The sequence below is a fragment of the Nelumbo lutea genome, chromosome 8 (genome assembly GCF_056320005.1).
Source record: "Nelumbo lutea isolate HS-2025 chromosome 8, American lotus-T2T, whole genome shotgun sequence".
In the NCBI taxonomy this organism is placed as follows: Eukaryota; Viridiplantae; Streptophyta; class Magnoliopsida; order Proteales; family Nelumbonaceae; genus Nelumbo; species Nelumbo lutea.
In genome coordinates, this window is record NC_142691.1 from 57,360,955 (window position 1) to 57,375,452 (window position 14,498).

Consider the following 14,498-nt stretch of genomic DNA (forward strand, 5'->3'; position numbering starts at 1 on the left):
TCGGCTAACATGGGAACTGACTAATCTTGGGAGGTGTAACGACACATATTGGAAAGAAACAAACTTTGGAAGTAGCTTAACTTTACTGTTCCTCGAGAGAGCATATTCAAATGTCTTTTGAAAATGTGTAGCAACATTTAATACTCCTCCTCGATACACATTTCAGCAACTTCAATCATGTCTCGTAACAATTTGAACTTGCCTTTTGGCAGAGCCTTTGTGAATATGTCAGCTATCTATTCTTCAGTTTTGCAATGTCTGAGTTCTATTTCTTTGTTTCCTTCAACTTCTCTGATAAAGTGATACTTGATCCCAATATGTTTGGTTCTGTTGTGAAATATGAGATTCTTTGCCATTGCAATAGCAGATTTGCTATCACAGTAGATTTCAGTAGCACCAACTTGTGGTTCTCCCGTGCCATCAAATATCCTTTTGAGCCATATAGCTTAGCTCGTTGTTATTGCTGCTGCAATATATCCTGCTTCAGTTGATGATTGAACACAGTTGCTTGCTTCTTTGAAGCCCAAGAGATTATCCCTGATCCAAGTGTGAAAGCATAACCAGATGTACTTTTCATGTCATCTACCGAACCTGCCCAGTCACTATCTTTGTAGCCAATGAGCTTAGAGTCATGTGTTACTGTACCAAATTCCATAGCTCTTTGTACCTTGTAAATACCTTAGTATTCTTTTAGCTGCTCCATGGTGGACTTGACTTGGATTCTGCATGAATCATGATAGTAGACTAACCGCATACATGATGTCTGGTCTTGTAGCAGTTAAATAGAGAAGGCTTCCAATCATACTTCGAAATTGTGATCCATTTGCCTTTGGTGAGCCATCTTCCTTTTTGAATGCTTTAGTGTTGTCTAGTGGAGTGGAAACTGTTTTGCACCCCTCCATTTTGAATTTCTTCAAAAGAGTTTCCGTATACTTCTTTTGTGAGATGAATGTCCCTTCTTCTTCTTGAGTTATTTCAATTCAAAGAAAATAGTGCATTAGGCCTAAATCAGTCATCTCAAAAGTCTTCATCATGTCTTCTTTGAACTTCTTGACCATCTTCTCATTATTTCCAATATAAATAAGATCATCAACATATAGAGAAACAATGAGAGTGTCATTTGTACCTTGAGTTTTGATGTAGAGTGTTGGCTCACTATAGCTCCTCCTCAATCCTTGCTCCAAGAAGTAATTGTCGATTCTGCTGTACCAAGCTCGTGGAGCTTGTTTTAAGCCATATAGTGCCTTCTTTAATCTGAGAACTTTGTCTTCTTGTCATTGCACCATGAACCCTTGAGGTTGCTCCATATAGATTTCCTCCTTAAGATAGCCATTGAGGAATGCAAATTTTACATCAAGTTGAAAAGTTTTCCATTTCTTCTGTGCAACTAGTGCTATCAATGCCTTGATTGTGTCAAGGCGAGCAACTGGAGCAAATGTCTCATTGTAGTTGATACCATATTGTTGTGAGTATCCTTTGGCAACTAGCCTTGCTTTAAGCTTCTGGATCGAGCCATCTGAGTTAAGCTTTGTCTTGTAGACCCACTTAATTCCAATAGTGTATTTGTCTTGTGGACGATCCACAAGCTCCCAAGTTTCATTTTTTTTCAATCATTTTTATCTCTTCATCCATAGTTTTTCTCCATTTTTCTTCCTTAAAAGCTTCTTTAAATCTTTCTAGTTCTAAGATCATCAAATTGCATGTTTCATATATTTCTGTTAAGGATTTAGTTCGCCTTGGTGGTGAATCTAGAGTAGACTGTGAAGCTTATTCCGGTTCCGATTGTGTTGGCAAACTGATTTGATCATGATCTTCTTCAATTCTTTGACTTGGTAATAGAGGCAAGTTGATAGCCTTTCTTTCAACTTCTTTTGTCTCCCAATTGTATGCAGCATCCTCGTCAAAGCTTATGTCTCAACTGATTATGAGTTTTTCTTTACTTAAGCTATAGACTCGATAGCCTATTGATTGAGTGCTATAGCCTAAGAAAATTACTTTCTCAGTCTTCTCATCCAATTTGCCTCTTTTCTCCTATGGGACATGGGTGTAGAATATGCATCCAAAAACTCTGAGATGCTTTGCTGATGGTTTTTGCCCACTCCAAGCTTCAATTGGTGTCTTATTTTTTCTCGCAAAAAATAAACTCATGTCATTCTAGTATAATTATCAATGAAGATGATGAACAACCTATTTTGATTATTTGATGGAGTATACATTGGACCACAAACATCTGTATGAATTAACTCCAATGGCTCTTACGCTCTCCAAGCTTTGCCGGATAGGAAGGGTTGTCGATGTTGTTTTCCAAGCATACACCCTTCATAGACATTGTTGAACTCCTTGATAGCTGGTAGGTCACGCATCATGTTCTTCTGCTGAAGAATCCTTAATCCATGGAAATTAAAGTGTCCGAATCTTCTATGCCATAGCCACGACTTGTCCTCTTGTGCTTGCATTGTTATGTAACTTGCATCTCTCAATTGAATGGAAAAGCATCTGTTTTCTATCATTTTTCTTTTTGAAATTTGAAGGGACTTGTCTTTCTTATCATAGATTGTGCAAGAGTTTCCCCCAAAATGTAAAGAGTAACCTATTTCTATCATTTGGCCCACATTGAATAGATTTTGATCAATATTGGGGACCAAAAGTACATCATTTATGTATTTCTTGCCTTGTTTTGTGTCAAATACAATGGTGCCTTTGCCGGTTGCTTCCAAGAAGTCGTCGTTACCAATTTTGACTTTTGTCTTGATTTTATCAAGACTATGAAAGATGCTTTCATTTTTAGTCATATTGTTACTGCACCCACTGTCAAGATACCAAGTATCATTTTTTTCTTCTATTGCAGAATGACAAGCATAAAAAAGATTATTTTCCTCATTTTTCTTTTCTAAAAAATTAGCTTAATGGGTTTTCTTGATTCTACAAACTTTTTCAACATGGCCAAATTTTTTACAGTTTTGGCACTGTGGTTTTCCTTTGAACCAGCAATCTTTCTCCAAGTGGTTTTTCTTCTTGCAAATACCACATGAAGAATACTTGTCATTATTTTCTTTTGGTTTTCCTTGTGACTTTCTTCCATCAACACTTGTTTTATGAGACCGCAAATTAACTTTAGACTGAAAGGTAGCTTCAACTGAATTTTCATTCTGCTTGTCACGCCTATTTTCATATGTCTCGAGAGAGCCCATCAATTCAGTGGGTGATAGTTTTTCTAGATCATTTGTTTCTTCTATCACCGAAAATATTGGATCATATCTCTCTCTACAAGAGATTAGAAGTTTTTCGACTATTTTCTTGTCAGAAATAGTCTCCCAATAGGCTCTCATTTGATTTACTATTTCTTTTATTCTAGAATAGTAATCTTTTGCAGTCTCAATATCCTTCATCTTAAGATTTTCAAAATCCCTTCTAAACTTCAACAATTTAACAGTGCGTACCATGACAGATCCTTGAAACTCCTCTTGCAGTGTATCCCATGCTTCTTTTGTAGTTGATGCGCCCATGATTCGAGGAAATATCTCCTCAGCCATTGCTTGTTGCAAACAGAATAGTGCTTGACAATCCTTTTGCTGATTCTCTTCATAGATCTTCTTTTGATTTGCTGAAAGAGTGGAAGTATCTTCAGCAATGCAAAATCCTTCCTCAACAATTCTCCATAAACTTTGTGACCGAAAATAGGTCTTCATTTTAATGGACCAAAAGTCATAGATTTCTCCATTGAAGATTGGTAGATAAAGGGTGGAACGATTGGCTTCTGCACACATTATGTTTAGAAGAAATCACGCCCAAGAGATTGATCGAACGGGCTCTGATACCACTGATGGTTGCGGATGATAGTAATAGTAAATACTGTAAAAAAATATGATAGAAAACAGAATAGAACTTAGTTGAACGAGAGGAAAATTAGTAGTATTCTGGTATTTCTCTCTGATGGTTGAATCAGTACAGAAGATGGGTTTTTATAGTAGATGGAGTCGGTTGAATGTGAACCGACTTACACTAACAAGGACATGCATTAACACACCTTGGGAGCAGAATCGGCAAACATGGGAACTAACTAATCTTGGGAGGTGTAACGATACATATTGGAAAGAAACAAACTTTGGAAGTAGCTTAACTTTACTATTAAAAAAAAGAGCAGATTCAAATGTCTTCTGAAAATGTGTAGCAACATTTAATACTTTTGCTAAAATAACCGCCCCTTTTGTCAACAGTTTTGGAAGGAGCCTCTGAGGAAATGGATATAAGAATTTTTTCTCTGTTTCCCTTTTTATTGTTTTTCAGGCCTGCAAGTTCCTAGATGAGAAGTGAGCTCCAAAGTTCATGGTGATTGTTGCACAGAAAAGTGACCACACCCCATGGGAACTGTGGTGCCATAAAATGCTTTGAAACTTACTAGTTCATCTGGATTCAAAATGATATGTCATAAAGTGGCATACTATTTGTCCATGGGATGAATGCAGAAAATTGCTATCTTCAAGTATGGCGTGTTCTAATATGCCTGCGTGCAAAAAGCAGCGAATTTCCATTTTATAAAGATCCAATTATCCATCTCTTCAGCCCTCCCTGTGGTCGAATAGCTAGGTTTCGTGATAGCGTGAGCAGTTCCATGTTCTGCTGCTAGATTGGGGCACAGGGTTATTTTGTTAGAGTGTGTGGTTGTGTGTGAGTGGGTCTAAAATCATGGATCATGTGGAACAATTATGGAGCTTCCACTTCTTCCTGAGGTAGAAGTGGAGCTTCTCTATTTTCCAGTGGGGTATCTTGAGATAGTGTGGCTGTCTAGTACAATTTACCTGCTCCTTATTCTACTTGAAACTCTTATATGGCTTATTGACTGGAGAGGATATTGAGATTCATGTTGTATCCTGCCTTTTATTCAGTAGTGTGCCTTTTGATATTTTCTAGAATGTTTGGGCCCCTCTTCTGTTTGCCTTTTCTAATGCTTGCTGCTACATTTGGCTGTCCATGTTTGACAGCCTGGGCTTTCCATAGTCTCTCTGTGTGAAACATAAGCCCACATCCATGCATCCAGTGCCTTTACCATTAGTCCATTACATGGAGTTTGTGTGGATTAACATGTCATGCAAACATAGCCCTGTGGAGGGCAAAGGCTGTCTAATGGTTACCGATTGTTCACTAGTGGTAGATATCTAGAATGATTGGTCGAGATATATATGGCATGTTGAAACTGTAATATGTTTTTGCAATATTTACATTTTATGTCTTTCTTTGGGGTTCTAATTGATTATGCTGATTTACTAAATATTGTTATAACCAGTCCACTTATTTGTGCAATTTCTGAAGCCGACTTCAGACATGTTGTCAACATTGTGATGTTTCTGTAGTGTGCGAGACAAGGGTTTGCATTGGGGTTGACTATTGTTGTTGGTGCTATTCCTAGCATTAGAGTGGAGTCTTTGATGAAATTAATAGTTAATTTGTTAGAGGTCTCTTCTTCAATGAAGGGTCAGGTAAGTACATGCTAAATCATGCTTTGAAGAATACTGGTATATAGTTGTCACTCTCTGCATGTAATATTTTTCAGTTCCTTCTTTATGCAATTTCAGGAAGTAAGGGATTGTCTTTTAGGTCGTTTGTTTGCTTATGGCTCTCTTGTCCAATCTGGGCGAATATCTCAAGGGTGGGTTCCCAATAAAAACACTCCTCTTGTCAAGGAATTCATCAACCATGTCGTCTCTCTTGCTGCTAAGAAGCTCTATTTAAAAGAGCCAGCTGTCTTGGATGTTTTAAACTTGGTTGAACAGGTATTTTATTCTCATCTAATTTTTATGAGAATAATTATGCTTTGTTACCTGTAAAACATGTTAAGTCTTTATAACAATCATCTACAGTGATTTTAACGCTGTTTAGATTCATGTTTTTTTATCAGTCTCATTAAACATTCTATACTACCTTTAGGGATTGTTTGTCCCTATTTTTATAGAGTTGCATTACCATTTATAAATTAAAGAATCATCTATGAGGCATAAACAAACAGCAAGAGTATGGTTATACAACAAAGACTTAATTCAAAGCTCACTAGGAATAAGAACGAAATCTCCATTGTGGTTTAAAAGAGAGGCCCCACCCTACCCTGTTACTAGATATAAAAGAAGAACAAAAATTGCTTGCTTGAACCACACAAACACACACATAGAGGAGCTCTTGCTGCTATCAATTATCTATAACTGATTTTTGCAGAAATCCATGACGTAACTATTGGACAATTTCGTGTCTTGAATGAACACAAGATATGGGGCCAAATTATACAAAACAGTTTATAATAGGGCTGAGTTAACATGTTTTATACGAAGGCCTCCATATAAATTAGTAAAATATCGTTTGGTCATTTGCAATAAAAAATTGCTGTCCCTTGACGTATCAGATCAGTGAAACAGGACTAGTGCATCTAAAGCTACAACTGTTGGAATAAGGCTTTATAGATATGATTAAGTTGGATTATTTTTGTTTCAAGTTTTAATTTGTTTCCTTTTTATTTGTGGAATGGCAGTTTGGAGAAGAGAAATGGAGGTTAATGGAGGTTAATGGATTGATGTGGGTGCAGGAATGGCATAGAACTGAATGCCTAAGGGGTGCAACTTGGGTAAGCCTGGGTTAGGCATATGTTAGAATTTGAAAGGGCTTGGTCTGAGAGCCTGGTTCTAATGCAGTGGAGTTTCTTTAAATTTGGTAACCAATTTGCTGGACCCCTTTGAATGAGTTGTGTAACCATTCCCCCAGAATCAAATTCTCTCTTTGCTAACCATCTGCCAGCCCATTGCAGTTCTATAAGTCCACTGAACAACAACAAACCTGTCCCTTTTTAACTCGGAAATCTCCCTCATGATGTGTTTGTACTACCAAGGACATCTTCATTACAAACCCACTCTACCACCACTTTAAAATCCCCTTCAATGATGATATTGGTTAATTTGGTTCTCTTGGCAAGCTTCAACCCTTGTAATACTACTAGGATTTCAACTAGAACTGCATCCCCTATCTGTACTGACATTTGTAGGATCCACTTGGAAAGACACAAATTTTGATCCATTTGTAGGATCCACTTCGAAGGACATCTGTACTGACATTTGGTTAATTTAGTTGCATTTTTTCGAACTATCATCAGTTGCAAAATTTTGATCTTATAAATAACTTAAATCGACATTCTTTTGTAGCTCAAGTGTCAAACATCTAAGTTGGCCAAAGTTAGCCCTTACAAAGTGAGAAAACAATATTCTTTTAAAGATTTTCACTTCATTTTACTTGATCTTGTATTTTGAGCATTGACCAATTTTTTACCGATAAACATAATCCACTCCCTAACAATTTATATGGTATGGTTTGCAGGTTCAACCATTTAATGGATTTGCATTGGAAGACATGTTACATTGTCTTGGAAATTGGAATTTTTTTAATTCCTTGTACTTTTATGCATCAATTAGATATTGTATTTAAACAATTTATTTTGGATATTATAATAATAAATAATTCAATTAATAGATTTTTGTTTTAATTACATTTTTTATTTAATTTTTTTTATGTGTCACAATATCAATTGTCCTGATATTTTTATTAAACAGGTATTAAATTGAGATTTGTCATAGAATTAAGCTAGTATAAAAAATTAACCATAAACAAGCTATAAGGCGGCGGTCAAATAGGAACTAAGCCGACGGCTTAAACCGCCACCTAAGAAGGAACTAGAATCTTCATTGGCCTAAGGCGGCGATCAAATAGAACCTAAGCCAGCGTTTAGACCGCCACCTAGAAAGGTAGGTAAGATTTTGATTGACCGAAGGTGGTGGTCAAATACAATCTAAGCTGGCGGTCAAAACTGCCACCTTTATAAAGCTAAGTCGGTGATTTTGACGTATTGCCGGTTTAGAGTTAATTGAACCGTTTTAGATCGACCTTCAAGGGCGGCGGTCTTGACCTAAGCCGGAAGAGGATTAGGGGGCGGAATGAAGACTGTCACCTTAGATCAAAGCCGGTGGTCTTAAGGCCTAAGCCGATTTAGACCAATTTTCTTGTAGTGAATTCTAGATGATCATAATGTATCCATAATTTTCAATGGTGTATCAAATTAATTACTATCTTAATTTAATTAATAAGAATATAATAAATGTGTCTAGTTTAATTATTCGAAATAAAAAAAAAAAATTTAAGTATCAATAAAAATTTAAAATAATTTTTTTTTTAAATTAAAAATTAAAATAAAACTTTTTAAATTTTTAGATGTGAAAAGAATGAATGGGGAGGTATCCTAGGGTTTGATAAGGAGAGGGGAGTATGCTAATATAGTAGGAGGGGTGCCTTTCTGGGTTTAGCAGATAGGAGGCGCCCGCCTATACTCAGTTTTTCACAAAAACACCCCGTCTCTCAGTTAGAATTCTCAATAGCTTTCCAAAATATGTAGAAAACTCTGTAATTTCTCAGTTTTTACTCATAAGTTGCATAGGGACCCTCAGAGGTCACAACATTGAATTTAACAGAAAAATGGTACAAATTAGTTCGTCTAAGGTCTAAAATACCCCTAAAATGATGCCATAAGGCATCGAAATACAGAGTTATAAGAATGTTGGTGTGTGAAGGTTATATGGGCTTATGTGAAATATTTTGCTATTTTGACACAATTGGTTGTTGTGGTGTTCATGAACATTTGCTAATTACAAGAATACCATTATTTGTCTCATTAAATTTTCTACTAAGTATATATAAGAGTTCCATTATTTTTCACATTGAGTTTTTTACTAATTACAAGAATGCCATTGAAAGCAATCATTGCCTCTTTTTTAGTTGTGCATATCACATTGTATTTTCATATAGTTATAAGAGTTTCATCAACATTTAATTACAATTTTTTCACAAAATTGTTATTTTTTCTTTTCTTTTCATTTATTACCCCTTCTCTCTCTCCCTCTCCCTCTCTCGCTCTAGGGTTTGTCAATAGGTCATTTGGACCAGATGGACCTTAACCTATTGGATCTGTTCGGTTTTAGTTCCTGATACATTATCCTGATATTTTCAATAGTTTTATTATAATTAGGTCCATCAGGTTAGACCAAAGAACCTAATCATTTTGGTTGTGTCTAGAATTAAAGACCTTATCAAGTCCGATTCAGTTCTAGGTCCTTAGTAATTCTTGTCGGGTCGGTTCCGATTTTGCCAAGACCCAACCCAACCTTCTCTCTTTCTCTTTCCACTCCAACTCTCTCCATGAATTTTTAATATTATTTACAAGATAATAATTTTCTAATTAACTAATATAATTAATTAATTAATTAATTCCTCTAATTATGTCTCGCCTAGGCAAGCCCCGTGTTGGGATGAATGTTTAATATTACTTACAAGATAATAAATATTTTTAACATATTTATTAATTAGTCAATATAATTAATTAATCGTTTAATGAAGTTCTCTAATTTTGTTTCATCTAGGCCAGACCCAAGTTGGGATTGAAGTATTAGAAACAAACTCAACTTGGAAATTTGTGGGTCTAATGCAAAGAAACTTGAGCCCAAGCCCTGAGTTTTTGAGTTAGGTCGGGCTTAGTTTGATTTGGCCTAAGCTTAGTTGGAAATTAGTGAGCCTAATGTGGTACTTGTTGTACCATACCTAGGATATTTTCAGACCTGCACAAACTAGGTTTATCTAGGATTCCTATGATCAGATTGTGTGGATTAGATTTTAGGGATAAATCAAATTTGATGTAAAATAGGGTAGGAAATAAAAATTTTTCTTTCAATGTTATGGATAGCACTAAACCTCAAAGTAATCATAAGAGGAACAGTAGAGTGATTGCATCCATGCTTTGTTGCAATTAATTGCCTCCACAATGAATCTACCTTTTTACCAAAACTCGACAAAAATTTTTCAAGCAATGCTTTGTTCATCGGTCCTACTGGTCTAATTTCAGTACTGGCATGTCAGTGTAAATTAGTCCAGTGAAGTGAAGGGTAAATTCTTAGCTAATTAATTAAGTATATTTTTACTGTTCTAAAATAGACCAATACTATATAATCGATTAATATTTTTTTTATCGTTATCTGACTGTTATAACTTCTGAAAATACCCAATTTATCCTTATTATAACCCTATTCGAGCTCTGGCATTTGAAACCCCATTCGAACCCAATTGATCGGAAAACACTACTTTGGCATTTGGAGTTGTAGCAGCAATTACAGATATCCTCCCACACTCGGCAGATCTTCGTCTTATAGAGGTTGTTCCCCGATGACGACGAGCCAGAATCTGGCCCCGATCTCGTATGTTCACCCGTCACTGAACCGACCAGAATCCCGTACATTACTAGTACGTCCTCTTCAACTTTATCCGGCGTGGCAAAAACCGGCACCGACCTTGACGGCGGGGGTCTCTAGGTGCCATCTGAACAGTGTTTTTTTCCCTTTTTTCGCTCCACCTCCATCCTGAAAGGCTCGTTCGTACATGAGGAAAGGAGAGGTAGAAGCCATTCCTCCCACGCTTGGCTATCTCCATCTTATAGAGGTTGATCCCCGATGATGAGTCAGAATTTAGCCCGACCTCGTACGTCCACCCGGCACTGAATCGACCAGAATCCCGTTCATCACTAGCGTCCTCTTCAACTCTAACCGGCGTGGCGAAGACCGGCGGCGACCTCGGCGGTGGGGTCTCCAGGTGCCATTTCAATAGTGTTTTTTTCCTGTTTTTTCTCTCCACCACCATCCCTAAGGGGCTTGTTCGTACATGGGGAAAGGAGAGGTAGCGGGCATTTCTTCGGCGACGATTAGTCGGGTCTGATTTACTGCAGTCGTTTCTTCCATCCTCCCACATAGCCTGAATCTCCAACCCCTACACAAACAACATCGATAATTTTGAAAGATTAAGGTTGTTCGGTTGTTTTTTCCATTCCTAGAGGCAGACTCTGTTTTCCGGTGGGCATTTTTACATGGAAGCTCCAGCTGTTTCTTCCACGAAGCTCATCGGCCAGTTGCCAAAATTTAGGTTGGTTGTCCACCGGGATGGAGAACAGAGGACAGAGGATCTAATATTACATCGGACCGTGAAACCCCTGCAACAACCTAACACAGGTCCTCTGTCCTCTTTTCTCCATTGCCGGTGGGGAAGCACCCTTTCCGAGTTAAATTTTAGGTGGCTTGTATTGCACTTGTTAGATTCAACCTTGCGTCCGATAGATTGAAACGATGTGCGTCACATCCAGACCTCCACAGGTCACTGGTGCTGTCTGAGGTGTCTGAAGTGAATAACTTGGCCTTTTCAAGCGTGCAGTTTACCGGCTCCGTGGTAGACTGATAGGCCATAGCAATGTCCACCATCCCTCATGTTAAAAGATTGACTGCAACCTCCGGTCCCTTGTTTTCCGGGAATCCTAGAAATTCCCAATCCCCTCGATGTGGGCTCCACACCGATCTGATACTCCCGTGCCCCAAGTGCAGTCCTTGCACCCTTCGCCAAAGTTTATCGATTCCACCAAGTTTCACCCGCTACTCCTCCATCGCTCCAATATATCCCCTCGTGGCTCTTCGCCATCACCTCTGTCATCGATAATCCATTCATTCTGTGGTCCGAGCGGTGAAAACCCCTTCGGCTGCTGTTTGGTGAGAAATGTAAAGGTGAAAATTTGAAGAAAAATTTACACTTAATCAATTGTAATAAATAATAGGGATAGTGTTAGTCATTTCAGACAGTAAGAACACACTTAATCAATTAACTAAACCATAAGAATAGTTTAAAAAATTTACCCAAATCCAAACGTGTTCATGTCCATTTATAAGAGAAGTGTTATTCTGAAGGTTCACATGATTTTTGAGTAATGGTTGTGAATTCTCAAGTCATGATTACGATAACCTGGGGATTCATTTTATTGGAGATAAAATGTTGAGTTATTTCTGTGGAAGCTCAAGTTTCTCCTATGAATTCATTAAGAAGCCTCTAATCTCCTTGACTGCACATCAGTAGTGGAGCTAAAATTGTTCTCTTTATAATGTATACATAACATATATTTAATTGTTGTGTGTTTAACCAGACTGGTTTGTATCTGCTTCTTCAGGTTTTGACCAACTGCTTGTGTGATCCAGGACATTTTGCTGGTTGCAATTTTACTGTCTTAACATTTAATGCAAGATGAAAGTGTCATTGTGTTTTTTCAGTTTACAACACCAGGCTCATTGCTGCTTCTTCACTGAGAAATACCAAGGTAGGCTCATAGTATTATCCATCAAATACTAGCCAAGCCAGTATAAACAAAAGCTACCAGCAAACAAGATGGTATTAGTAGATAACTTCTAAGTAAATTATTGAAGTTTTGCAATTAATCTACCTTCATTAATGACCATTTTAAAGAAAATAAAATTATTTCACAAACCTTATTACCAATTATAAGGATACTATAGAAACTACTCCCAAAACTCTATGAGATTTAATGTAACCATACTAATGCTTGCTTTTAGTTCCTCAAATTTTGGGTACCAAACTTAAAAGGGACCAAAATTGCTGCACTTACTTCATCTTCTTTAAGGGGTTTTCTTGGATTTCTCCAAACCAGATAAGAGAATTTGGACCTCAACTTCCTCTGGCTCCTTTGTGTTTGCTTCTTTTCTTATGCCTTGACTACCTCTTCTACCTCACCACTAGTTCTGCAGGCCAAAGAAGTTTGGTGTAGACTACTCCCCCCAAAAATTAGGGCTTTTTTGCTTGTCCCCCAGAAGTGGTTTTTGTACAATGCAAATGAAGAAACCACCTACCACCTATTAATCTCAGCACAACTTCCTGTTTTACTTCTAGTATTCAACATTTGTTTTTCTCTATATCTGTTTTCAGGTGTAACCACCAGATGATGTGGAAAATCCTTTCAAGTTGTCTTTTTTCATCCTTCCAAGTAAGAGTGGGTGAATAATGTGGAGATGCATGAAGGAAGCAATTTATAGATGATAATGAGAAGGAAAGAAAAAACAATGATTTTTAAGGAGATGAGTAGATCAAAGAAAGACAAATTTCAAAAAAAAAAAAAAAGAAAAAGATAAAAGTAGTTCATCAGATCAAGTCCCTAAACCTATTTAATGGTTTCTCACTTTCTCTAAACGTGATATTAGTTGAAGCTGGAAACAATGGCATCCACCACCATCGCCAGAACTACACTCTCTAAGAGTTGAATTCCTCCTCTATATACCCAAATCAAACTAAATTTTGATGGATGCAGCATTGGAAGTGGTGAGTTTCTAAGATCTGAAGTGCCTATTGTGCTCTGGGGCTTGATCTTGAGTGCTTCACTCTACATTGGAGGATTAGAGTTGGAGGGAGATTAAAGTGGTCACAGGGCGGCAGAGAAGTGGTTCCCAAGATTCATGGCAGCACAAAAATGCTATAAGAGAAATTGAACAGCTGGGAATAATAGGAGCCAATTATACATGGACTGAAGGATTAGCAAACTTGGTGGAATATGCAAGGCAAGGCAAGGCTAAACAGTTAATAGAGTTAAAATGTTCTGTGGCGACAGGGAATTTTGTAAATTCAATATCTATTTTTGGGGAAAGGGAAGAGGTAGGTAGAAATGTTGGACCATTCTAGGGGTGCTTAGCACTTCTTGTTTATACATCCAATCTTTTATAACAATTAATAAAAGTATTTGTTTTTGATTAAAAAAAAAAACTTAAAGATAGCTTTTGGGAGATTATTGATGGAAAAATTGGCCTAGGATTAAGGAAATGATAGGAACCCACTAGATGACCTACTCTAGGAATTCTTGAATCAAATTGCTATGCGCACCCAGAAGCTAGAAAACAAACTGTAGTTGATTAGATTAAAACTTTAAGGAAACTAAGTCCTTAAAGAATCCAATCTTGAAGATGCCACAAAAGTTTATCATTCCCTTGAAAAGTCAAGATATTGTATTCTACCAAGAACACAAGAATGCAAAGCTAAGCTTGCTGAATAATACCAATAATGGAGATCGAGGTACTGGCCAAATGGTTCAAGCTAATATTCCCAAATATTCTCAAGATCCTTTGCAAGGAATCGGTGGACCAATGACTAGGGCAAGAACAAAGAGGATGAAAAAGGCTCTACAAGGTTTAATCATGGAAGTGCATGACAAAGAGGCTGTTCTAAAAGATTCTAAGACTGTTCTAGCAGTTCCCAAAATTTCACCAAGGATAACCACCTATCTTTATGTGCAAGACGATGTATAAGGCTTAGAATTTGAAGAACAAAGCTTGATGGGCTTGGCACATGGACATGATAAGAAAAGACCCAACTTGCATGCCAAGATGTATTGATGGGCTTGTTTTGTCTTGTTTTGTTTTATTTTGACTTTTCTATGCTTATTTGTCATTAGTTGTAGTATTTTAGAAAGATTCCTATTTCAAAGCAGATTTGTTCTCCTAAATTAAAGGAATCCTCATCAGTTAAGTGTTTCCTGATAAGATAATCATTAGTTAGGAGTTTTCTTATAAGATTAGGAATTTTCTTATAAGATAATGATGTTTACATGCTTA

General features: G+C 37.1%; 1 protein-coding gene and 1 long non-coding RNA gene across 2 annotated transcripts; one reads left to right on the forward strand and one right to left on the reverse strand.

Moving 5' to 3' along the window:
* Positions 1-1,274: 1,274 nt before the first annotated feature.
* On the reverse strand, positions 1,275-3,767 carry LOC148844348 (uncharacterized). The gene is made up of 2 exons (XM_088959542.1): positions 2,931-3,767; positions 1,275-1,544 (listed from the first exon to the last, which is right to left on the reverse strand). Exons 1-2 carry the CDS (start codon positions 3,765-3,767, stop codon positions 1,275-1,277), a joined length of 1,107 nt encoding a protein of 368 aa, XP_088815668.1.
* A 6,310-nt stretch (positions 3,768-10,077) lies between these two features.
* Positions 10,078-13,493, forward strand: LOC148844349 (uncharacterized). The gene is made up of 3 exons (XR_016103124.1): positions 10,078-10,662; positions 12,084-12,202; positions 12,826-13,493. It is a non-coding gene; the product is annotated as an uncharacterized LOC148844349 (long non-coding RNA).
* The last annotated feature ends 1,005 nt before the right edge of the window (positions 13,494-14,498 follow it).